The 24,454-nt window shown below is 38.7% G+C and overlaps 1 protein-coding gene across 1 annotated transcript in view; it reads right to left on the bottom strand.

Moving 5' to 3' along the window:
* LOC308387126 (uncharacterized protein) overlaps window positions 1-23,446 on the bottom strand; it is a gene marked incomplete at its 3' end in the record, with an annotated part of 49,478 nt that extends 26,032 nt beyond the window's left edge. The window contains exons 1-2 of the mRNA XM_080867024.1: window positions 23,402-23,446; window positions 6,409-6,466 (exon numbers count right to left, since the gene is read on the bottom strand). Of these exons, the coding sequence (XP_080723150.1) occupies window positions 6,409-6,445 (37 nt within the window). The 5' untranslated portion in view covers window positions 6,446-6,466; window positions 23,402-23,446. The remainder of the gene's footprint in view (window positions 1-6,408; window positions 6,467-23,401) is intronic.
* Window positions 23,447-24,454: the final 1,008 nt, after the last annotated feature.

Here is a 24,454-nt window from a genome sequence, read left to right as displayed (position 1 = left end):
CCTTGAGGACCCAGCTACTTTATAGATATGAATAAGCACTAGAACTACTCATTAAATTATTCTTGGTAATTTAAAACACTGTGCACTTTACACCAAGTTTCACCAAGTAATTATTACCACAGGACCTCAGCAACCAATGAGCCAAGCACATGACGGAGAGATCAATCTATCTGTGTGTAAAGTATGCTTCAGCTGTGACTGGATCTAAATTGCTCTGTTCAAGTATTATTTTGGGAGTCATATTTGTGCCACAACTTAATTTGCACCAAATGTCTCAGTGAATCATCAAGAGAGTTTGTGCAACTGTGCACACAATTATGCTATTTGGGCAGCTGCTAAAGATCATATCAAAAAAGTGGAAAAAGTCAAAGATCACAAACATTGAGCACAATAACAGTGCGTTCCTATTAAAATTCTACCCACTGTTACACGACAGAAACAAATCACACCATTAGTGTGAAAAGGATAAAATGATCACATGACACTAAATGAGGATTAAAGGTGAAGGGCTTGAAGTACTGAAGTCAGACACGCATCAAGGTGAGGATTTTCAGGGAAAACGTGAGCGACTAACCAGACAGTCCTGCACACTCAGTCTAAATCATCCAAGAACAACAACAGAACTTCACATCTACTACTTCGTATTAGCAGAGACATTACAAAGAAGACATTTTGCCATAATTTCTTCTTTGGTAATTGCCTCGCTAGTGCTCATTAGAATAGCATTTGTTCAGATATTGGGAAACATGATAGTGTCAACACATTAGACTGAGCCATTCATAAAGCCATAACCTATAAATTTGCACATGCATAGCACAATTGTAACTTGCTTTGTAAACTTTACTTTGGGTAAATTTTCCAGCCTTCAATTTAAAAATAAAAACAAACAAAAAGAAACCCTGTTAATTCTAAACATGCAGTCTTTTAATCTCAGTGACCAAATTCTATTTAATTTATGGAATTTAAAATATCTGCCCATAAAAGGCTGCTGTTAGGTGTTACCATACTGGTTGCCTATTAGCAAAGATTTCATTTTGTGACTTTTATTACAGAAAACAATACATCTTACTATAAAGATTGTAGCACATCTCCTCCATAATGGGTGTGCCAATCGGACATACAGCACTTATTAACATCTATGGGGGTGTAAAAAAAACATTTATTTGAAGTCCCAGTTATTTTGATTTTCCTGTGTATTATGTTCACTTCATCATCCCACCTATTTGCGTTTGTTTCGCGTGTCACGTTCAACATGCGTCACCTGCACGTAACTTAACAGTCACCAAAATTCGAATCTAAATATTTAAGAATCTGAAAAAGCACAGCAGGTCTGGCAAATTCTTAAAACAGAGAGGTTTACCCTCTTAACAAAATGAATTTTGCTTAATTTTGATAAATGTTTCTGTAAGATTCAGGACAGGTGACAGACTCTCAAAGACCAATAGGCTCCTAAATCTAGAGCATCTTTCTAGTGTCTTTGTTGACAGGCAGGCGTCTCAGCCTCTCACAGTCAGTCATTATTGCATATCCTTCCATGCACCTCCTCTTTGCCTAAATTTGGGCTGGCTAACCCAGATCCTGGCATGAAAACCTCCCTTCACAAACCTGTGGGTGAAGTCATAGACACTGCATCTTTGTAGCGTCTACAGCGTGTGGTCACGCCTTTCACCTCAAACAAGTTGCTCTTTTTTATTTTGGACATCACTCTCTGGAAGCTGAGTCATTTTAATAAACACCAAGCGGATCACCCTAGTTTGGAAAAGGCCAAATATTACACAGACATTACCAGACTGTTACACATGTCTGCTGTGGAGGAGGGAAAGGAGAGCCAATAATCTGAACCTCTGAGATGACAGCAATTGGTCAGGAAGAATGAAAGCCAGATTAAGACAGCAAACAAGAAAAAATTAACATTTGCATGCAGGATTCCCCAGACAGCGGTACACTGACCGCAAGCTACATTCAAGGAGAATCATGATAATTATCAGTAGCAGACTCTAAGTCATCCCTCGCTATTTTTATCCAACAAATAGGAACAGCCCTTTAATTCTAATTTTAAATCATTCACATATCGCTTTAAGACATATAGGTATAGTTGATGCCACTATGCCTTAAAAGATATAATATAGAGTAAAAATGGTCTGTAAACTGTCAGGAAAATCTCATTTCTTTTTATATGTTGTATTGTTTTGAATAGGAAGTTCTTGAGATTAATTTATTTCCTACAGGGAACTAATCTTTGAAAGCTATTCTTCTGCATGAGACATGTTCAGAGTAACATGTAAAGTTACATCTGTGTAGCTGACATATTCTCCCTCTCCCCTGTAGGACTTTTGCATTTAGTCTAATCATTTTGAAACGCCGCATTTTGGAAATGACAGCAGTAGTTCTCGGCAACCTCACAAATTTTCCTCTCTGTTTCACCTGACTTTTAATAGACTGTCTAATTCCCAAAATATAAATCACTATTCACCATGTGAGCCAGTACAGTACCATTTTTTTCTTCTTCTACTTCATTTCTCTTCGATACATATTCATCCACAGTTAACACTAAAAAAGCACAATTGCTGTCTTTTTCAAATGTCGGTGAGTAATTCGCCTGAAAGATTCAACACCGCACATCTCTCTGTAAAACAAATCCTTTTGTTTCCAAAGCAATAAATCAGACCACTTGTTGGGTGTGTCTTTCCAAACACGTGAGACATGACTCTGAACAGTGGAAAGCCATAATGAGCAAGCAAAATTCTTCAAATTTAGCAATCAAGTAACCCAACTGTGTGCTTACGGCACTAGGGTGTGTAGGCACCACTGTGGTTTCCTGTTCTATTGTGTCTCTATTTGATGACTCAGTCGCACTTTCACTTCTTGAGGCCACATGAAAAACACTGGTCATTCAACCACATTAACACCGCCCAAAGAACATTGAATCATATCCTCGATCACTAAAGTACATAGATTTTCTAATCTGTCTGTTTTTTGTACTCCTGTGCAGCGTTGAGAGTCCATGCAGGACTGTGTCCTCTATAGCCTTTTCCAGTATACTCAGACGCTCAGGCACACAAATAAAACAGAAAACACACACACAGAGTACCTTGTGAGTCATGAACTGTAGCTGTAAGGCTTGGAAGGATGGAGGCAGGAAAAAGATACACACAGTGAGTAGAGCTACTACAGTCTGCAGGCTCTCACAATGCAATTTTAAAAGAGCTGATCATCAACGTGAATACTGATGCGGTCACGGGATAAAATCAAAAACCATGTTAATTTTTGATCGGTACCTGAATACTGAAGTCGCACAGATATGCAGAAATCATTAAATATCAACACGTTCTGAATGAGAGAGTGCACTGTATATACAGACTGTCCTGTGATTGTTTTACCTGTAAAATATAACAATGTTGCTATGAAGCAATTCAAGAAATTTATTTTCTAGATGAAAAAAAGAACTCAAATTGTAATTTTGTAGCCCTTCATTTTGAACGGATTATTTACAGTCTGTAAATGAGTCATGTAAACATGCAGAACAGTGCAGAGTAATGAATTCATGCTGGTCTGCAGAAACAGTAGCGTAAGATATTACAGAGAGGTGAATCGCTGCTTATGACAAGCTCCCTTAATGACAATTTAAGTAAGAGACTAGGAGGTGTTTTTGATCTTTTAATCTAACATTTTAACTTTTTAAATACAAATATTTTTCAAACTCTGTTTTCAATACACCCAGCACTAGATCCAGTTGTGAATAAGCCTGTAAGTGCTTTGCCATTAAAACCGTAGCAGAAAGAAACTGGTTTGGCTGAAGCAAACTGAACATGGATCTAATAAGCAACTTTTTTAGAAGCTTTTTTCTTTCTTTTTTAAATCAGTGCTTTACCTTTCATATAGACAGAGAAAACAACACGCAGACAAATAAACTTATCCTGTGGCCCAGGTATCACATGACCTTTTTTCGACGTAAGTGTTCAAACACAAAAGGAATATAAACATGGTTGTTCGGAAGATGATGATATGTCACTTAAAAGTAGATTTTATAGGTTCTGAACCAAAGGATTATTGGACCGGCTGTTGTGACTTTCGTCCCGAGAACTGAAACTTTGTTTTTTTTTATAGACTAAAAAAAAAACGGACATATCGTGACTTTAAAGTAAACCCTACAAGGCTCATGGAAGGAACATTTTTCCAAAAAGTCAGGATAACAAAACAAAGAATTCCGAAACACTGATAATCTTTGTCAAAATAACCCAATCACACTCATGCTCAGGAAGCAAAAGCAAAATGCTTCTTTTTAAAAATTTTGTCATATCTCAGTGTTTAAAAATTCATTAAAAATAATCCTTGACCTGCATCCTGATCCAGACTCACAACACAAACTAATTACTTGTTTGTTTTTTTAACCACACAGCTGAACTTTCCAAAAAAGTTTGTTGAAATTTCATTTAACATGTTACATTAATAATCAGCTAAAAACTAATAACAAAAAATATCCTTTTCAAAGGTGATAAAGGCAGCGACCACACGGGATCACCTCTCAATAAAGCGCGCATGCTCACGCTGTTAATATATTACATATTTCTGAGTAATAAAAAGCAGCGTTGATTATTTATTACTTTTTAAAAATATTGTACTTAAATGTAAACCGACAGATGCCAACTAGACCACACCCTACTTACATAACACACATCACGTTGGTGAAAAATAAACGTGTATCCATCTGGTTAAAATGCAAAAATCATTCAAACACAATCGCCAACCAGCACTGCAAGATAAAAACTCAAGACAACCACCTCTCATCTAAGCTCCCAGGGAATATTGACCGATAAGGGGACTGTAACATGTGCAGTTAGGGGCACACTAATAGAGAGGTCCTCTGCCGGCTGGACACTGATATGTGGCATGTGTCTGCAGCCGTTAAGACGGCACTGCCACGCTGTGTCAGACAAGGTAATAGACCTTTTACTGCGGTAACTGACTTTACAGACTCTAAAGATAACAACCTGTATCCTGGGTTGATTCTTTAGGACGGCATTCCATATTTCTGAGGTGGTGAATATACCTAAAGGCCCCACAGATGAAAGCTTTTCTTTCCTTTATATGCATCATCATTGCTGGAAGACGGTCTCTTTTTAGATCCAGATAAGCCGAGAGTGAATCCAAGCTATGAGTGAGTGAATGATAACCAACAAAAATCAAAACCAACCTTTTCAAATGTCTCAAAAGTGAAAAGCAAACCATGGTGCTTTAGCCACTGCAGTCAAGAGTAACAGTGTGACAGGGATGTGTTGCTCATAAAAGCCTATTAATGGCTGCAGTGATTACTTTTAAACAATGTAGCATAAAACCGACATTTTGCTATCAACTACAGGCCTTATATTCAAAGACAGTATTGATTATGAATAATCCCATCTAGTAGTGCCGTGTTGAGGTTTTACGTGCTAGTTAATAACCGCACAACTTGGTTTGATTTCAGTTTTGCAATTTAGCTGTGACTTGCAAAACCTGTGAAAGCACAGGACACCGAAGACACCCCCCTTTTTTTAACGGCTCCTTCTTCCTTTGCTGCAGTGTTCTCTGATTGGCTGAATACATGTGTCAAGTCACTTCAGTGCTGTCAGAATGAGGACTGTTATTGGCTGGTAGTCCAATCCCCACTCCATCCATCTCCTCGAGCCAAGGCGTAGATCAGTAGGCAAACAGTTAAGTGCGTCAGGTGGGGCTGCAGCCGCTGCACTCCTGAAGAGGAGAAGGAGGCACTCGGGGCCACGCCAGGTAACAGAACAACAGCATGGAGGCAGATGAACGGCCCAAAACTAGGTCATGTGAGGATAATATATATCTTTAGGGAAAAGTTGGATCTGTACTAAGGGGTTACCTCCCCTACGATGATCCCTGACTAGCAGTCTAACAAGAGACACATTTATTTTAATCTATAAAGCGCTTTTTCACACAAGTCAAAGTCACGGCCTCTCTCGAGTCTCATTCAGCCATCTCTCTGACTCTACAGTTTCACTGACATGTTCCACACTCACTTCAGGGCAGCACATCAAAGCCCAACAGTGTGAGCAAAGCTGGCTGGCTTCACACAAAGACAACACAATGACACTGCAGTAAAGAAAAAAAAGATTTAGGTCATGTCAGTGCTCTGAGTCACTTCTTGTGGTCTTCTGCCATACGCTGCTGACATAAATAGCATCAGCACCACACAGACACACAGACTATCACTCTGCTGTACTACTGATATGAAGTGGCCACAAACAATGATTATCACATCACACAGACTTGATAGATAGGAAAAGTAAATGGGAGTGGAGTCTTTTTCCAACAGGGATGTTGTTTGTGGCGTACATAGCCGTGGGTGTGACTTCCACCTGCAGGCCAGCCCAGGAAGTGAGACTCGATAAGGGCTAAACTTACCGGGTGGGGGGTAACGCAGTTGGTGCTCTCCATCCATTCCAGAAGTTCTTAGAGCCACCTACAGAAGGGGAAAAAACAATAACAATGGTCATTAGCTCATATGCAGAGTAGGTAGTACCAAACCAGCAAACTTTGGCTATTAACAGTCCTGTGACGTCTTGACTATTTTTTTGTTGCTGTGCTCCACATACGTCAGTGCTCATAAGGAATCTAACATTCTGATCAGTGCAAGAGTGACTGTTTTGCAGATTGAGGTCAGGATTTGGCTCGGAGTGTTATGTAACCTGGTATATGGGCCAGAATAATAGTATTACATATGAGCGCAGTTCAAACGGGAGCCACGGCGGTGAAAGGGAGGCTGATGCAGACTGCGGCAGTGTCTGTGTTTTTAGGCAATGGCTCAGTGCTCACAACAGACAGACGTGCCCCAGAGAGTAGTCTGAGCATTTTTTGTCTTGCCTTGTTTCATTTCTCTCCTTCCACATCAGTGTGCGCTCACCTTTCTCACCCACGCGTGGCTATTCTGTTCCTTACATTTTGTTTCCTAAAATTTCTTGATGTTGCCGTAGCTGCGGTTTAACGTTTTCTACTTTTCCCATTCGGTCTGTGATAAACCGAATGGGACCACAAGACAGACAGTAGCTAGATGAGACAAACAGACAGATAAATAGATAGATAATCTCTGTAGCAGGGATCTCATTAGGGCCTTGTCAATCTCTCATTGCCACTTTTGTTATTTTGTTGGTTTTTTTTTTCTGTCTTGCTCTAGAAGGGTGGGATATCCGCATTGGTTGCTATGGCACCAGACAGCTCCTCATTTCCTCAGACAACGGCTAACTGTGATTGTGTGCGTGTGAGTGTGTGTGTGTCTGCATGTGTGTGTGCCTCTGTGTATGTGTGCATCCACATGTCTAACTGTGTGCACAAGTAACGCATACATGTGTTAGGCCTCTCGTGTTTAATGTGACGAGTTCCAGCAAAGCGATAATCATCACTCTGCTTCTGCAATCAATTACAAAATCCACTTAAGATTCATAAACCATGACATATAAGCAGCTGCAGCTCAGCTTCATGCTACGTTTTAACTAGGTCTTCCCTCTGACTGACTTGATTTATTCAAGGGATCTTAGCGGGGTTACAACTCGTGTGTGACTGAGAAACAGAGTGAATTTCTGTTAGATGTGGCTCTCAGTGTCTGTCTTGCTTTTCCTCTGCTGCTCAGCACTTTGTCAGATGTAAGTCTGTTTGACTTTACAAACCAGCATCTTAGAGCCTTCATCCTTGCTGACCTGCTCTTTCACCTCAATTTGCACTCCAGCAGATGGCAGTGTCTGCTTGACACTGTAGTATACGCCTCCCAAACCACATTTCACTGAATGTTTATTTAAAGCGGGGAAAGAGTTTAATCAGAAAAACAAGCTTTTTACAAAAGTAATTTTTTTAAAAATTCATTCGGTTCTATTTTCTAACAAAAATTGAGGTCAGTGTTATCAGTTAGCGAATTTGAAATACTGACTGGTAAGAGGAAAGAATGCCTTAGAGCTCCTCAGTGTCAGGGACAGGCTAATTTTACAATTAAATTCTCCGGTTCCCAAAAAAAGAAACAACTAAGCCTGAAAATATAGGACTGAACAGTATACCCATGATTTTTTTTTTTTAACTCTACAGGAACGAAGGAATAAAAGGAGGACCAAGTACGTTTAACCAAAGAACAAGGCAGCCTGAAACCGGAGCTTGATGTCCTGATGGCTGGGATGGCAAAGAAAAGGGCCACTTGTCTTTCTGTGTGTGTCTGTTCATGTACGTGTATATGTATATGTGAACAGGCTGCGGTGTTGGGTGAAAGAGGTGTGTTTTTTCCACCCTGAGGGGCCTCAGACTAGGGCGGGCGAGGCGGAGCTCTGGGGAGGCGCAGCGTGGGGAGGGTTGTTTTAACTGAACTCAGTGCACTGTAACAGCAGTCGGGGCGGGAGGTCACAGAGTCCAGCATTCCTCTAGAGCGTTGTCTGTTTACATGACCGCCACTGCCTGGGGGAGGTGGCAGCTCTGCATAACTATAACATCATATAACTCTCATCGCTTGCCTATATGTCCATCATCTAGCAGAGAGATAAGAATGCTTTATTCAGTGTTCCTAATGTTGAAATCTGTTCAAGCTTGAGACTTCAGTCAGCCACTTCATTCTGAGTGTACAAAAAGGTCTCCAGTCACAATGGCTTCAAAGCACACTCAAACCTTTGTTTGTGCAGTAATGGAGGCACAGTAATATGCTTTCTTCTCTCTATTTTGCATTACAGGCAGAGATACTTCAACAAGCGACATTGCTGCATGTAGTTAGAATGACCTGTGAGTTAGACACGACATGCAGTACCTGCACTGCACGCCAGCGACTTATAGAGCTGAACAATTGTTAATGCTGCAATGCCTCGTGGATACTTGAGAATCCAGAGCATGAAACACATTTGAGCTTAGCCATCTGCATTTTATTAAAATTTGACTGACTTGTGTTTCTTCAGGCAATTGCTCAATCCCTGCAGTCTTTGCTAACCGGGAGTGATTTTAATTGTAGTTCATTGCTTAAAAAAGACTATAATTCACATTTTTGCCATGCTGAGAAAGCAAATTCTGTATATTGTCTGTATAGGATTATTACACTGTGGTTAGTGTGTATGTAAAAAAAATGTGTGTGAAAATGTGAAAAACATTGCAGAGCAGGATTAAGGGGCAAAAGATGATATTATGTCAGGTGGGTCAAAGGACCAGCTCAGGCTACTCTCAAGTGGCTGAACTTATCAGGTTATTTACGTGGAACAACTTCAACTTGGTTGGCTTGAGTTGCTGCTGGCCTCTCTGAAGAGCTAATGCGGGCTAAACTTTGACTGTAGCTCCTCTGTGCTGCTGCTTTTCACATCCCAGAGCCTAGAAGCCAGCTGGTCAGCTCCAGGGGAGCACAACAGAGATGGGGAGTGACATCCAAGCCCTAGAGAGACAGTGCTCTGACTGTACTGTGGACTAGGGAGGGGGAGCACGGCTGTCAAAGGCACCATTGTTTGACAGGCCTGCATGGTTTCACGTGCAGCACATGATTCTCACTGAGGGTCTGAACTATAGCCCAGTTCGATCTAAACTGTCCGGGAGGATGTAGTTGTGGCCTCCCGGGCAGGTTAAAGTGTAACTGTGTCCGTGTTTTCTCAGGAAAGTGTGTTTACCTAGAGGACCAACATGGAGGCCCTTTTGTTTAACTAAGTAGCGAGGCTCGCCCTAAAAGTAAAGCTCTGTGAAATACACAGGAACCAGGAGGCCCTTCGGTGCTCCACTAACTGGTTGGTAGGAAGTATTTTCTTGACTGTGTGTACTCAAATGTTTGTTTGCACGTATGGGGGAAAAAATGAAGTCACATGCACAGACAATTACATGTCAAACAAATCTATCAAGTATACAAAGGAGTACAAGCTGAGATTTTTTCATCCAGATAAATCCAAACAGCCCACAGTGAAAGGGTACACAATTCAGAGGTACCAGTCTCATTTAGAGACCAGAACAGCTGCAGCCAATTAAATGCAAATAATCAGGCAGGTTTAGAAAGAGGAAATTCGGGCATTTTAAACATTTGGCCTCATTCTTAATAACTTGTCGCCACTCAAATATTGGGTCCAAACAACTTTGCACTTGATACCAAACTAATCAAACCACTTGGGTAGGCTGTGGGATAATGCTGACTTAGCAGGAGATGGAGAAAAAAACATAGTTAGATGAGACATGAAAGTGAAAAAAATGTGATAAATACCTCTAAATGACCAGTCTTTTAATCTGAGAGCTTCAAACAAGAAATTCAAGCAAAAAAAATAAATTAAATTAAAAAAACCAACCCCAACATCATCAATTGAGTAAATTCCTCGCAAGACATAGTATACAGCTGACACAGATGAAGTTGTACTGCATGGGTTCAATCAGTAGCAACTCAACAGTTTTGCGTACATAAAATATTTTATCAAATGAGACCATTTATCGCACTTAGATCATAATTTCAGGGAAATAACTGGTGAAAATACTACTTATACTTATGCAAGCCAAAACAGCACACCCTCCAACGGACCAGGTAAGCTGTGCAGTATGCGTTGCCATGTCTTTAAGCTCCACGTAGCTCACTGACTCATTAACCTCACTTCACAGTACACCCCTCTGATTTAATGTTTACCATGTTCACACTGCAGCTGAAAGTAACGGGGAGATCATCGGTTAGCAGACGTTTTGAGTAACATGTATTAAAACTGATCCACGTAGCAAAATTTATGACAAACCAAGTATTTCATGAGATATTTAGCTGCATATTCAGGGGATCACCAAGCCATTAGTGATGACCTCTGGGCCAATACATGTACAAATTTTCATATTAATCCATCCAACAGATGTCAAGAGGGTGGACCAACTCTGTAACCTCATTTACAAATGTTTATTTTGTAACCTTTAAGTGGTCCGACTGTTTTTTAGTCATCGATCCAGCTGTTAACAATAAAACTGCTAACACAGCACATCAATGTCTCGACAGGTATGTCCGAGCACAAGTATGTTTACTTTGTTTCTCTCTGCCCCTACCAGAGATCAGCATGCCGACTGCTGTCAAACACAAACAACAAGCCACTCCAATGATGGAGGAGGGAAAAAAAAATCTCATATATCCTTGAAATACTTTTCTTCCTTTCAACAAAATAATAAAGTGCGAAAAGTGGATAAGTGGTGGTGTGAAAACATGCTTTTTGGTGAGTGGGACGTAAAAAAAAATTGGTTTTAACTTATTCAGTATAAATTATTATCCTGTCCCTGAAACTGTAGAAAACATTTGCCGTGAAGTTATTAAAGATTCTTTTTGGCCACCAGAATAAAAAGGACAAAGAGCTTTAATTTTAGAAGAAGTAGGCATGATTTATTTTGAATTAAAAAATAAATAAATTGATAACACTTAGAGGAAATACAAAAGGTAATAATACCTGTTTTGCCTTTGTAGTTTTCAATTTTAGTTTCTGAAATAATGTTAAGTTACTTCAAAGTACTATTATTATCTCTTTAATGAAACTAAAGGCAGTGTCTCCGGCTCCGTTTAAAATAATATTCCACCAATCAGTCGATGCATCTTAATCTAACTAAAAGCTTTTTAATGGTGCACAAACCACCCTTTGGTTGTCAAGCAAAAATGTGGTCTTCACTTTGCTAGGCCATCGTAACACTGAGACTGGTGCTGACTGCACAACTAAAACCTTTGTGGCTTTTTTAAAACCTTATGCACCAATATAAAAAACAAAAAAGGAATCTCAAAGCAAATTCTTCAGACTGGCTTTGTAATTTCGTCACTTTCAAACCAAGTGTGCAAACTGAAAATGTGTGTGCCATAGGTCTCATAAGGTCAACAAACCTGACCATGATTTGTTACATTGCAGCCATTATTTCATATACAGGGACATTAAATTGCTTTCATATAATGTTCTGATCACAGAGTGGATAAATCACTGTCTGTCTCTGTGCTATCAACTATCCAATAAAAGCAAAACTGACTAAAAAATAAATATAAAGATCATGCTCCTAGTATATTTTGTCTTTTTTAAGTAAACTCCGGGAGAGTATTGCGTTCAAAAATGTTCAGTTTGACTGAAAACAATATCAACTCTAAATTCCCACATCTGCTACTCCACATGTAGATATTAGTGCTGCTTTTAATCTTTTAAATCATGGTCTAATTAAACAATCTGCATATGGATTGAAATCATCAGCTGGTACATGAATGAAAGTTAGTAATCCAAGAGATTTACAATCAAACATTAAAATTATGACAATGTAAAGTTGATCAGGGCGGCTATTTAGGACATCTGCTATAACTTACGCATTGCCATTTATGCAGATGACAGTACCATTTTTGTATCTGTTGATAATTAGAAAGAATTTCAGAAAAATGATTTGCTCCAGACCAAGAGCCTGCAGCAAACTGCTATTTATAACACACTTTATATGCATGTGTAATGTTGAGACTGACCTCACGGATACTGGGTGAACAATCTTCAATATGTATGTTTATGTTTATCTAGCCACATATTTTCTTCCACTTATTTAATTTTCACATTTTGTTTTGTGCTTGATTTTAGCAAAAATGAAATTACACAGATACAGTTTTCAAAGTATATATAGTATCCACAGGTTCTTCAGAGTAAGGATAATCTTTGGAAATGTACACTTTTGTGTTTTTTCTCCAGATAGCTTGCACACTCAGCAAGGGCATCCTGCAGGCAGATATAATGCCTCTTCTCTGGCCCAAGGGTCTATATTTCCACTCAAGATGCTGATTCAGCCAACAACACAGAGGCTTACTTTGAGAAATAGACAGTAAAGGAAAAAGAAGAAAGTTTAATTTCATAACCTAGAGCAGTAAAATAAGAAGATTGTGGCAAATTGATTAACTCCTCTACTGAACTTATTATTACTGAGAATACACAGATGATTAATAGCTGCTTTATCTAACGCTAAGCTTGTAAAATTAGCAGTAAACACCCTGGTAGCTCACATATTTAAAAAACAGACTATTGTGTTAGTTCATTAGGTCATGTGACTGCATTTCCTTTGGATTAAGATTGGGACTCTGATTTTTCCTATGGTTTCCTTTCAACCATCTTGCTTATTATCCTGCACTGCTTCCTCAGCATCCTGTAAATTTTATTGATATAATTTAAAATGAACTGCTTCCTAACTGATGCAAGATGTCCAGGCTCTGAGATATCAAGGCAGTTGAAAAACTGTGCTGCTCCCAGCAACATGGCTTAGATGTGCGAGCAGGATTTTATGTGGTGCCTTTTGCATTCATATCATAGCTTTGTGGATTTTTGACAAAAAAAGCTCTTCTTCAACTTATCATCCGTCCACAGAAAATTTGTGGAACATTCTGTCTGTCTTTTACAAACTCAAGATATGCCAAAATACCTTTTGGTTTAAGGTACCAGTGTTTTCTTTCTCTTAAGGTAGAATTTCATCCTTACAGTTTTTCTTGTAGTGGTTAAATGAGCAAATGATTAATGAAGTTGTAAAGAATTCTGCAGGTGTTTTGATGTTTTTTTTAATAAGACCTGCACATTGTGTCTTTGTGTTGATGTTGTGCTTGTAGCCATTTTGACCCCAGGCTTTGACAGCTTTTTCAGCTTTTTTCCAGCTCCTTAATACTTTCTCTAAAGAACTGTAAAAGTTTTCGTAATCAAATTCCATCTTAGGAACAGAATTTGTTTGTAACTACTTGTTGTCACAAAGACATAAAAAAACAATTAGTTGTGAAGCAATCTAATCATATAGTGCTGTGTCTTGGGGATCAATGATGGTCCAGATAATCACCAATCGCTTGTCAATCATGGCAACTTTTAAGCTTGTTATTCCATTATTGTATTAACCCTTCCATGCATGAATTATGACAACCTCAATCAGGATTTTTAGTTTTTAATCAAGTATTTTTATTCATCTTTAGACATGAAAAGATGATTAAAAATACTTAAGAAAAAAATCCTGACAGGGTTAAATAACAATGATTGCAATGACACACCTCATACATCTATAGTAACATTAAACGACCAGTGGGTGGCAGGGTATGGAGTGACACATCAGTGTCCAATGTAGTGGTTTATGTGCAAGTATACCATCAACACTGACACAAATACAAGAAAAAAGCCTTTGATGACTGTCCACTGTAGTGACCGCTATGTGTGAAAGGGTTAATTTAACAGATTCATATTAAATGTGCCACATGTATATCAAATGAGAAGAAAATAAGAGAAAACATAAGGTATGTATTGTTTTTAGTTTGGTGTGGTGTAGCCACACCTCTTCTCAACTTTTTGTTTCACTGCATATTTACCAGTAGAAGACAGAGAGCAGGAGAGCCGATTTAATTATAATAGACAGTTACTCCTAGTGCCCTATACCACTTTAGGTAATATGAAAATAAAAAACTTTAAACTAGTAAAGTTAAGTCACTAAAAGTTATGTACAAGTCACAAAACAGAACCAAAGAAAGACTTAAATTAAGTTGACTTAATTATTAAATGTTGTTTCAATATACAAAGTAGTTTACAATTAATATGCATAGAGATTTTATGCAAAGATGAACAATAGCCTCTTTAAAACGAAGGGGTTTATGCACTGCATTCCTACCATAAAATCCTTCTCTACATAAGTGTCAGTGAAATTACTTTTTTGCTGACTAGACTAATAATTTCCTTGAATCAGTCACCTGAGAAAAACATGCTCTTCTGTGTTTCTTCCATGTGGCACTAATGCATGAGCATCATTGTCATCACTTTAGTCAACATTCCTGTTTAAACACTAGACAGCTGAGCAGTTAATGAAGCTCCTGCTGCCCACGCTCCAATTATTAAACCCTATCTCAGAGTTACCTAGTACTTTTCCTATTGCCATCCTATACAAAAATCAATCATGCTGAGATTGACCTCTGTATAATTGAAAGTAGCATAGTTCCTGTTATGAACAATAAAAAAACAATATTTTTTGAAAGACTGTAAGACTGTGAAAAAAAAAGCACCAGTAGAAGTAGAAGCCACTCCAACAACATAGAAAACCCCGATCACTGAAAAAATATATATGTGTAAATACAAATTAGTCCAACTACCTGATCATAATTATGATTTGTGAGCACCAGAACTCAATTCTAGACCCTCCTGCATCATAGCTCCATATGTGGAAAAAAAATGCTAGACAAACTGAAAAGTGCTTCAGACGTTGCAGAGGAGTTACTAATGTTCCTGTAACCGCTCAGGCAGTCTGAGGACGTTGAATAATGTCAACCTATACACTGCAGACACAAACAAAAACCTTGCAGGTTTGGTCTTTGCTACAGAATATGAAGAGACATCTGATAGACATTAGGAGAACATTCTATGGTCAGATGCAGATGAAACCAAGATAAATTTGTTCAGTTCAAATGGGATTCAGCATGTTTGAGGTGGGAAAAAAACAACCACAGTGAGCGCTCAGGGAGAGCACTATCCCACAACTCAAACACAGAGGTGGTAGTGTGACTTTATGTGGCTTCACGAATGCAACCAGAATGTCTGTGGATACACCAAAATGCTAGCTTACAAGATTGTTTCCTTCCACCGGAAGCATATGTCCTGAATCACACAAGAGACTGTAAAGAATGGAGTAAAAGGATGACAGTAAAAGCTGTCATCCTGATGAGAATGTTGCCCAACTTGAAAAACAACTGGAATCTCTGTAACACCAGTAGTTTCCATAGCAAGGAGGCTGATGTATTAAGAGCAATGTGCAATAACCTTTACATGGCTTCACTCTGTTATACATTTATCCCTGGTTCAAATTTGCTCTCTGTGTAAATGATTTCTCTAAGTTATAATAAATGGGCTGGTTCTCATATAGTGCTTTTCTAGTCTGAGCACTCAAATCTCTTTACACACATTGCTTCATTCACCCATTCACACCCATTTATACAAGCACTTTTTCTTTGCTTTTTCTCACACATTCATACTTCAATGTGTCAAATGCATACAACTTGGGGTTAGTATCTTGCCCAAGGATATTTAGCAATCAGACTGGGAGCAGCCAGGGATCAAACCACCAACCTTCCGATTAATGGATGACCTTCTCTACCTCCTGAAGTACAGAAGTCTAACGCCTTATAAATGCTTAATTAAGAGGAACTCTCAGATATATGTTTCTTCAATGAAACATATTTTTGAACATGTAATTTTCATATATTGGCTACTAAGTTATACAATGACAAATCTGTCTCTCGTTTTCTTTCATGTGGAAGGCTGGAGGATATCCCATATGTAGCTCTGAAAGAGTGTTTTAGAATTATGAAGAAGACTCACTAATTCTTCACTTATACCTAATCTTCGCCAATCAAAACACAGGTGCACTCAGTTCATTTCAAGGTGAAGTGCAATCAATAAAATACTGATACAATTAGCAGGAAAGTCTGTGTTGCAAACATTAGTAAATTATCTGTTGGTTGAAACATTGCTCTCCATATATTTTGTGCATTGAGAAAAAAAAGTCTCAGAAAAAAATGTGCTGGTCGGAAAATCAGTTCAGAAAATTCTCCGAGTTCCCACCTCTTACACAGAATCTCGTCACATCACTCTCTCTGTAAAATCAACAGTACTTTTCTTTTTATGTTCGTTTTTCTTTTCTTTTTTACACCAAAACAAATTTTTGCTTTTTGCTGTATTAAGAAGCTAACCTTAGAGTAACTTCAAAGATTAATATACTGAAAAATCATGACCTCTCTCTTTTTTCTCTCTAACCGGCTCAACATCTGATCAGCAGGACACACAGAGCCAACTCCATACTGCATGATAGTCACATCAGCTGGAGTCTAGGACAGCAAAAATCTTAAGTGTTCACACCTGAGGGGTGCTCTGCATGAACTGCTCTAGCTCCTCTACACACCACCCCACTGCCACTTGTGCTACCTGAGGAGGATCAGGAAGACAACATCTGGATATGTTCTGGGGGCTGTAATTTTAGAAGCTCTTAAACAACCTTAATCCCCTCACAGTGTGCTATTTATTTTGGTCATGTTCTTTCGTCAATAGCCAGATTTTCTAAGAAGCAGGCAGCATTTCAAAGGGAATGACATACTGAGCCTAATATATGCAACAGATTGGAAACAATAAAAGCAGTCATTTTTTCCAGCTAAAGATTACTAATCTATAGGTACATTTTGTCTGCTTCATCCAACATTGCAAACAGATTTATCTTTTCCAAGAAACTCAGCTGAGTTCAGTATATCACAGCGTACTCGTTTTTCTAGTAATCACCAAGAAATTCAATTAAAAAGGAAAAACTTCAATATTACAGAGAAATGTAATTAAATCCCACTCTACAAACTTTTCCTAGCTTAAATACGCATTAACCCAAAACAAAAAGTTCTTTCTCAGAAGCAGAGCACAAGTCAGAAAGATCCATAAAAATGATTTCATTGCAATTCATCCCGCAAGCTGCCATAATGACTAAATTTACCACTTAATTATGCTTTAATTGGGGGATTTTCAGCTTCATTACATAAAGGGGGGCTATAACTTGAAAGGAGCAGGAAGTAAAAAGTCTCATCTGTGTGTTACCAGGTTTTTAGAATAAATTCAAAAGTGCACTAAAGCATTGGGCCACACTTCTTAATCTTTGAATGCAGGTGTTTTGAGTCTTGTCGCCACAGGTATTGTTAAATCAAGCACCTAGCCTTGCAGTCAGCCTTCACAAACATTTGTGGATGAATGGGTCGTCTAAAGATCTCACTGAGTTTGAGCGTGGTACCGTAACAGGGTTTAACAGTTACAACAAGTCAGTTTGTGAAATGTCTTCCCTCCTAGATATTTTGAGATCAGCTGTAAGTGGTGTTACTGCAAATTAGAAGAGTTTCAGAACCACAGTAACTCAGCCCCAAAGTGGTAGACCACATATAGTTACAGAGTGAGGTCACCGAGTGCTGAGGCACACAGTGCGTAAAAGTTGCCAACACTGCTGACTAAATAGCTGCAGAGCTCCAAACCTCCTCTGGCATTAACATCAGCACAAAAACTTTGCACATTCATCACTGCATGGGTTTCCATGGCTGAGCAGCTCCCGTAGGTGTAATGAGTAGGCAGCCTGGTACTTTTGTCCATATGGCGTATATTATTAGAGACATTGCAGCAAGAATACAGTGATGTATTACTTACTCCATATCAAGTCATCATTTAATTTTGCCATTGTTTTAAGAATTCAACTAAAATTTTCATTAAACTCTTTGTTTAAATAAATACACAGCTTTCCCATTTGGCATTAAAAAGGGTGAAGTAGAACAGAGGTTAGTTTACAGCAACGACCACGTGGTGAAATGGGACAAAAGGCGAGACAAAACAGCCAGACAACATATTTGTGAAGAAACCAGATAGAAGTCAAACAGGAAGAGAGAGAAAAGGAAGAGAAAACAGAACATAAAGAGACAGAGAAAAAGACGAGCTCGTCAACGAGCGAGGTGAAGAGTGAAAAAGGAATGTAAAACGGTCATATTTTACCACTGATAGCAGGCGTGCGGTGTGGCAGGCACATAAGGAGTTCGTTTATTAGCGTTAGTCCTTTTAAGAGGGGTTGTCCTAAAGAAAAAAGAGCCGGTTCAGACCACTGATCTCAGCCCACTGTCTTTAAAAGCATGATACTTTTATTTGACTCAATCCATAGATCTGCATGTAAAAAAAAAATCACTGCATAAATAACACCTAAAGAACAAGCAATCAGCAGGAGTGTGTCTGTGTTCATATAGTCAAATTAAACCTATAAAGCCGGAATGGGATTTTAGCATTTCTTGTGTCGATTACTCAAGCTTTAACATCCAAACAACAAGCTGTTCAATTTTATAAAATTCATGGCTAACAGCTTTACATGAGCAAGACCTAATCTTACTCTTTGTAAGTGACTGCACACACTTCTATGCTAGGCTGTGATATGAACATAACAATTAAAACTTGACAAGTCTGACAGCAGCACAATTTGGATTAAATTAGTTTTGTTCATCTTAATGAGATGAAATGACAGTCATTGCAATCGCTTTGTTTAATGTAAAGAGAAGCCAAAAAAAAAGGATATGACATGTTGCATCACTGCACTAATTTACGAAACATTACCTCAGCAGACACAAGGAGCAGGGAAAGTAAGAAAAGTAGATGAAAGGTTATGGAGGATTACAGCTTGCAAAATGCCGACAAATAATAATTCATACAAAGTGTTACCCTTCAAATTTGTCCTCTCTAGTGTCATTCTGATGTGGAGGAAACTCTGATGATGCTACAGATGTTTTGTGTTTAGTTTCCCGAATACATACATCAAATCAACCACATTAAAAAATATACAGGAAATCTTTTAGGGAAGATTTAGGTAGAACATCGAAGCTATTTGTCCAAAAACCCCAGGATTATACTTAAAGAGATATATGTCCCACATTTGCAACCAGCCAAGCAGAGGTTTTCACAGACACTAATGCGTTGGTTGGCCTTTGGTTTGTTTAGGGATTACTCTAAACCGTTTAGTGAAATGCTGTGTGATCACTGCCTGATACTGTCTTTTCAGACCTAAGCCTCTTGCTGATTACCGCAGGAAAAAAAGGTGCTCTGTCACATTCTTTCACCTTCACCTAAACTTTAGTCTGTGACGGTGCTTTCAGTTTTTACATTTTCTAGGGGAAAAAAATATGTCCAGATATCCTTGGAGCCCTAAAATAATATGACCTCAGGCAAACACTTGTGATGGGTACTTCATACATTCTATGAAATTGCTTAACTACTGTAGATCTATAAGAAATAGTCCTGTCTCATCGACCACACAGTGTACTGAGCAGACACCTTTAGTACTTGACAGTTTCACAACAACAAAATCATTCCAAATAACTTAAGTAATCTCTAACTGTAATATCCCGCTATAATTAGATAATTAGAGAAGACAAGTGCACTTTATAACTTTATAAACATCCAATTTGTAGCCAGTAACGAGGCTGACTCCACCACTGGCTGTGGTGGTGTGACCTTCAAGTACGGCTGTTATTATTTTCCACAGAGATCAGCAGCTAAGAATGTGAAGCATGCAGAGCCTGAAAGATCCCTTTCTCTTCCCAACAACCCCCAACACTGTTTTCTACATTTTCTTTTCTACTATACCTATACAGTACCTTCATTTCTGTTTGAAACCAAGCACATTTTGAAGCATACCTTGAGGTAACTCCACCATCCTATATGTCCTCTGCTTTTTCTTCCTGTCCTACACTGTCAGCTGCCTCAGGTTTGTAGCACACCCTATTGTGAGCACTAAATAGGATGTCATGGTGACACTGGTCAGTATTTTGAAGAACAGTAGCAAATCATTGGAGAGACCTGAGAAAAAAATAGGAGAGCTATTTTAATCTGTTTCCCTGCAGGATATCCTTGGACAGCATGTCAAACAGAATCACACACAACAGACATTAACTTGAGTCGAGCCATTCTGAGTGCATTCAAGCTCGTGGCATTCACAATCTTAAATTATGCATCTCAGCACTGCATGTACACAGAACCTAGAATTCATTGCTTTTAATCATCCTTAACATGACTACTTCTTCTTGTTTTTGTTCTGTAAAGCACTCTAATGTAGAGGTTACTGGTAAGTGTACAAATATAATGTAGAAAATCTCAATGAATCCCCACAAAATTTCAATGAAGATAAACTGAGTGGATGCTTCACACACTGATCCCGCCCAGAAGCTGATTTCAGCACCACCAAGTTCTGGTTCTTCCCTCATAAACACAGACATTGTGTAGAGAGTACCAGAAGAATATTTTAACATTATATGGACGGTACCTTGCTCATTAGCTTAGCTACAAACATTCAGTCCTCTCTTTGGTCGCTCTGAACAATCCAAAAGACTCACCAGTTTTTAAATGTCACTATGTTGTTGATGGGTTTTTTATTTTATTTCCCATACCAAAGAAGCATCAATTTACATGACATTTAAATTTAAGATTAAGATTATTATGTGTGGGGTGTGCTTGAGGAAAAGATGTGCATGTAAGTAAGAAAGTAAGGTAAGCAAGAAATGGGTTTGGCTGTTTAGCATCATAATAAAAAAAATAAATAAAACTACCAACTGTCTTTCTCTGAATCTGAAAGTTATATGGAAGAACAATGTGAAGACTTTTGGGAGAAAGGGCAAATTGAGTAGCATTGAATAGTCCTCTATTACAATGCTGAGTCAGACTAGGCTCATACAGCAAAACTTCCCTGACTTTTAAGCAAATGTTCATCACCACATATTCTCTGAAATGCATGGTTGTGTAAAATATCTGCATTGAAAATGAAAATAAAAATGATTAAATCTATTACAGTGATACCTTAATATGTCTCAACTTTTTCCCACGTAAACACAACATTTGACAACCTCCCCAGTACCCATAATGATGAGTTTTGACACCTCAGTCTATATCATTATGACCATTAAAATAGTTTCTGGGTTTTTCTAAGGGTAGTTAGGCAGAGACTACCCTCACTATAACTTCTGATTTAAACCCAGTCATTTTGTTCAATAAGAAGCCCTCAAATATGACAGAAATCACTGGGTTCAGAAAAGAGCTTCAAGGATGACTTCAAGTAGCCTTTCAAGGGATAAAAAAAATAAACATTTAAGGTCAACACACCAGGAAAATGTCTATAGAAAGAAAATGTGCCAAACCACGATAATTCATTGTGTAGTCATAATTAACAAACAGTTACTGTAGGAGCGTTGGAAAAAATACCCCACCTTGTAATGGAACGATCTTCAGAGAAGATAGCAAGTGAGAGCTAAATTAGCTGTTAGCCACCTTTAGCATCCACAGTTCCTTTGCAAATTGGGGTACATTTCTGGACACATTCCTCACAATGGTTTGCTTCATGGTGGGCAAGAGGAAACGGTGCATCTGCTAGCAGGTGTCACACCAGGAAGGGGGGGGAGACAGTTCTGGAGAAGAGACTTAATATTCTTGAGGTACCAAAAGCGTATCTACAATCGAATGGCTAGCTAGCTATCTCATTCTAAAAGCGCCAAATGAGTCAACATAGTCTTCACTCCATGTCCTGGGTACTGGTCTTTCAAGTCATGCCCTATAACTTTACAATAGAAACCTAATTTAGCATTTTCCAGGTACTTCAGAAATTCACAGTCTTGCCTTTTCTAAAGTTTCCCAGTATATTTATTTGCCATTTCCCAATTCCATGACCAAAAGCTTTCTATGACCATATGAACCCAGCCTAGGGGTGAAAAAATATCAGTGAGGCAATATCAACTTCCTTTGCTTCGCCATTAGCTTCCTCCTGCAAAAAGTTATCAGTATACTGTCAACAAACAGCATCAATATTTTAAACACTCAGGCGGTCTAACCCATTACCCCAACAGTTTTACTTAGTCACTACTTCATGACTCCTCGTGATGGAGCTTATCAAATTAATGAATTCACAGGGGAAAATGATGGGGACAGTGTGGACACCGAGGAGAGATCAAACTCACACGTTATCAAAACAAAATGCACAAACACACCGAACTGTAAAGAACGAATCCTTAATTCCTAATTTTTCCCTCTTTTGGTACACAGATATGCAAATCCATCATATATGATTGTTTTGGTAAGTATCAAGTATTACATAATTAAGGGCAACATATTAAATAACTGTGCATAGTTAATTCAAAAACATGATGCTGACCCATGAGTTAACTGTCATTTGGTGCCACCTTCTTTAGTCATTGCCAGGTTGATCAATTCTGCCCTTGTCTGCTGGCATCCATTTAAGCTACCAATAAGTAAAATGTTTTACACTACAGTCCTTAAAGCAGCAACATCATTGGAAAAGTTAGCAGAACAGTTCTCTCTGATCCACTCCTGCTGCGATATCTTGTCATTTGTGCTCGGACTGGCCCTATGTTGAAATCTCCAAATGCAGATAATCTAGCAACAACACTTTTTTTTCCACTTTAAACATGTGAGCATCATTTCAGTAAGGGCTAATGGATTAAGGGTTTTCTAGTGAACTGCCTTAATTTAAGCCAGCAGGGGTAAATGCTGTCTGCTCTCGAGTGAAGCCGTCACATTGTCCTGTGTGCAGTTCTTTTTATTTATTTTTTATTTTTTTTAACCTCTGGACATGTGAGATGTCGCAACAAATGAAAAGCAAAAGAAGACACATCCTGAAAGAAGCAGAGCAGCTAAGATTAACCACAAACTAGACAACAGAAAATTCAACACACACCCACAAACGTGTTGGCACACACATATACACAAAGAGCACAAACAGAAGCTCAAGTCCAAGAAAAGTGTACCACTGCCACAGTCCTGTACAGTTTACTGAGGTTTGTGACAGAATTTGGAACAAAATAAACAAGGTGAAAACTTTCACAGTGATCCTGGCTCAAACCAAACAACCTGAAGTAACTTTAGCTGTTTGTGAAACTTACCCTTTTCCCCACAAGTCTGCTTGTTGTCAGTCTTTCATTCCAGCTAGGCAAGTTTGTTCCTCAGATTTCTTTCGTCTCAAGATGGAGGCAGAAACTCTCCAAACACCGTTCCTTTGCTCTGAGTTTTTGTTATTAGCAGGTCCGGTTCTGCTTCTCTCCTACTGACTGCTGCATGAGCTGCTAACATGACAACACTGATAAACAACCAACTGGAATGACAGACACCAGTGCTCAAACACACAGGTGCACGCAGACCCCCAGTGAACACAAACAGAGAAGGCATAGACAGCTTAGAGAAGCACAGTATAAAACAGCTCCTTTGCCAGCAGTTCGCCCCTTGTGTGGAACTCCAACCTTACTCCACCTACCTCCTCCTCCTCCTCCCCCTCCACGCACCTCCCCTCCCTCTCTCCTAAACAGCTCCAAGACACAAAGAGAAAGGGGCTCAGAAGTTTCTTTTTCTTCAACTTTTTCCTGTTAACGGTTCAACGCACAATGCAGAACTGTCGTCTTTTCCTGGTTACAAAAAAACCAAAAAAACACCGAACTGCTTCTGTACGACAAAGCAGAGCAAAACAGTGTGAAATGTTTGTTTTTATCCACACTTGTTTAAAAGTACGATCCTCTTTATTGACATAAAAATCAGAAACAGTCAAACTGAATTTTCACGAGCGTTTTAAATCCTTAAAAAAAAGGCTCAAACCTTTTGCTTGCTTCTGTCTTTTCAGTGGTGCGGAGAAAAAAAGATACACACTTTATATGCACAGTAATCCTTTAGCTGCTCTACTTTAAATAGCCCAGATTTCATGATCCTTTGACACAATTTCAGGTGACTCGTCACAGAGATACATGAATGAAAAATATCTGTATAATCAAAGACCTATAAGCATGGCCATATGTCATATATTTCACATGCTGCATTAATCCTGGCAAACAGCTAGAAATCTCTCACATTAACTGACCTTTCTTACGAATTTTCAGTACGACTGACTAGTTAGTTAGACTATAGTATAGTTATACTATAGTAACGGCTTGCATTGTGTGCTCAGTAGA

This window comes from Rhamphochromis sp. 'chilingali' (assembly GCF_963969265.1).
Source record: "Rhamphochromis sp. 'chilingali' genome assembly, chromosome: 19".
NCBI classification, from domain to species: Eukaryota; Metazoa; Chordata; class Actinopteri; order Cichliformes; family Cichlidae; genus Rhamphochromis; species Rhamphochromis sp. 'chilingali'.
The sequence above is the reverse complement of the archived record's forward strand: the minus strand, read 5'-3'. Positions and strand labels throughout refer to the sequence as shown.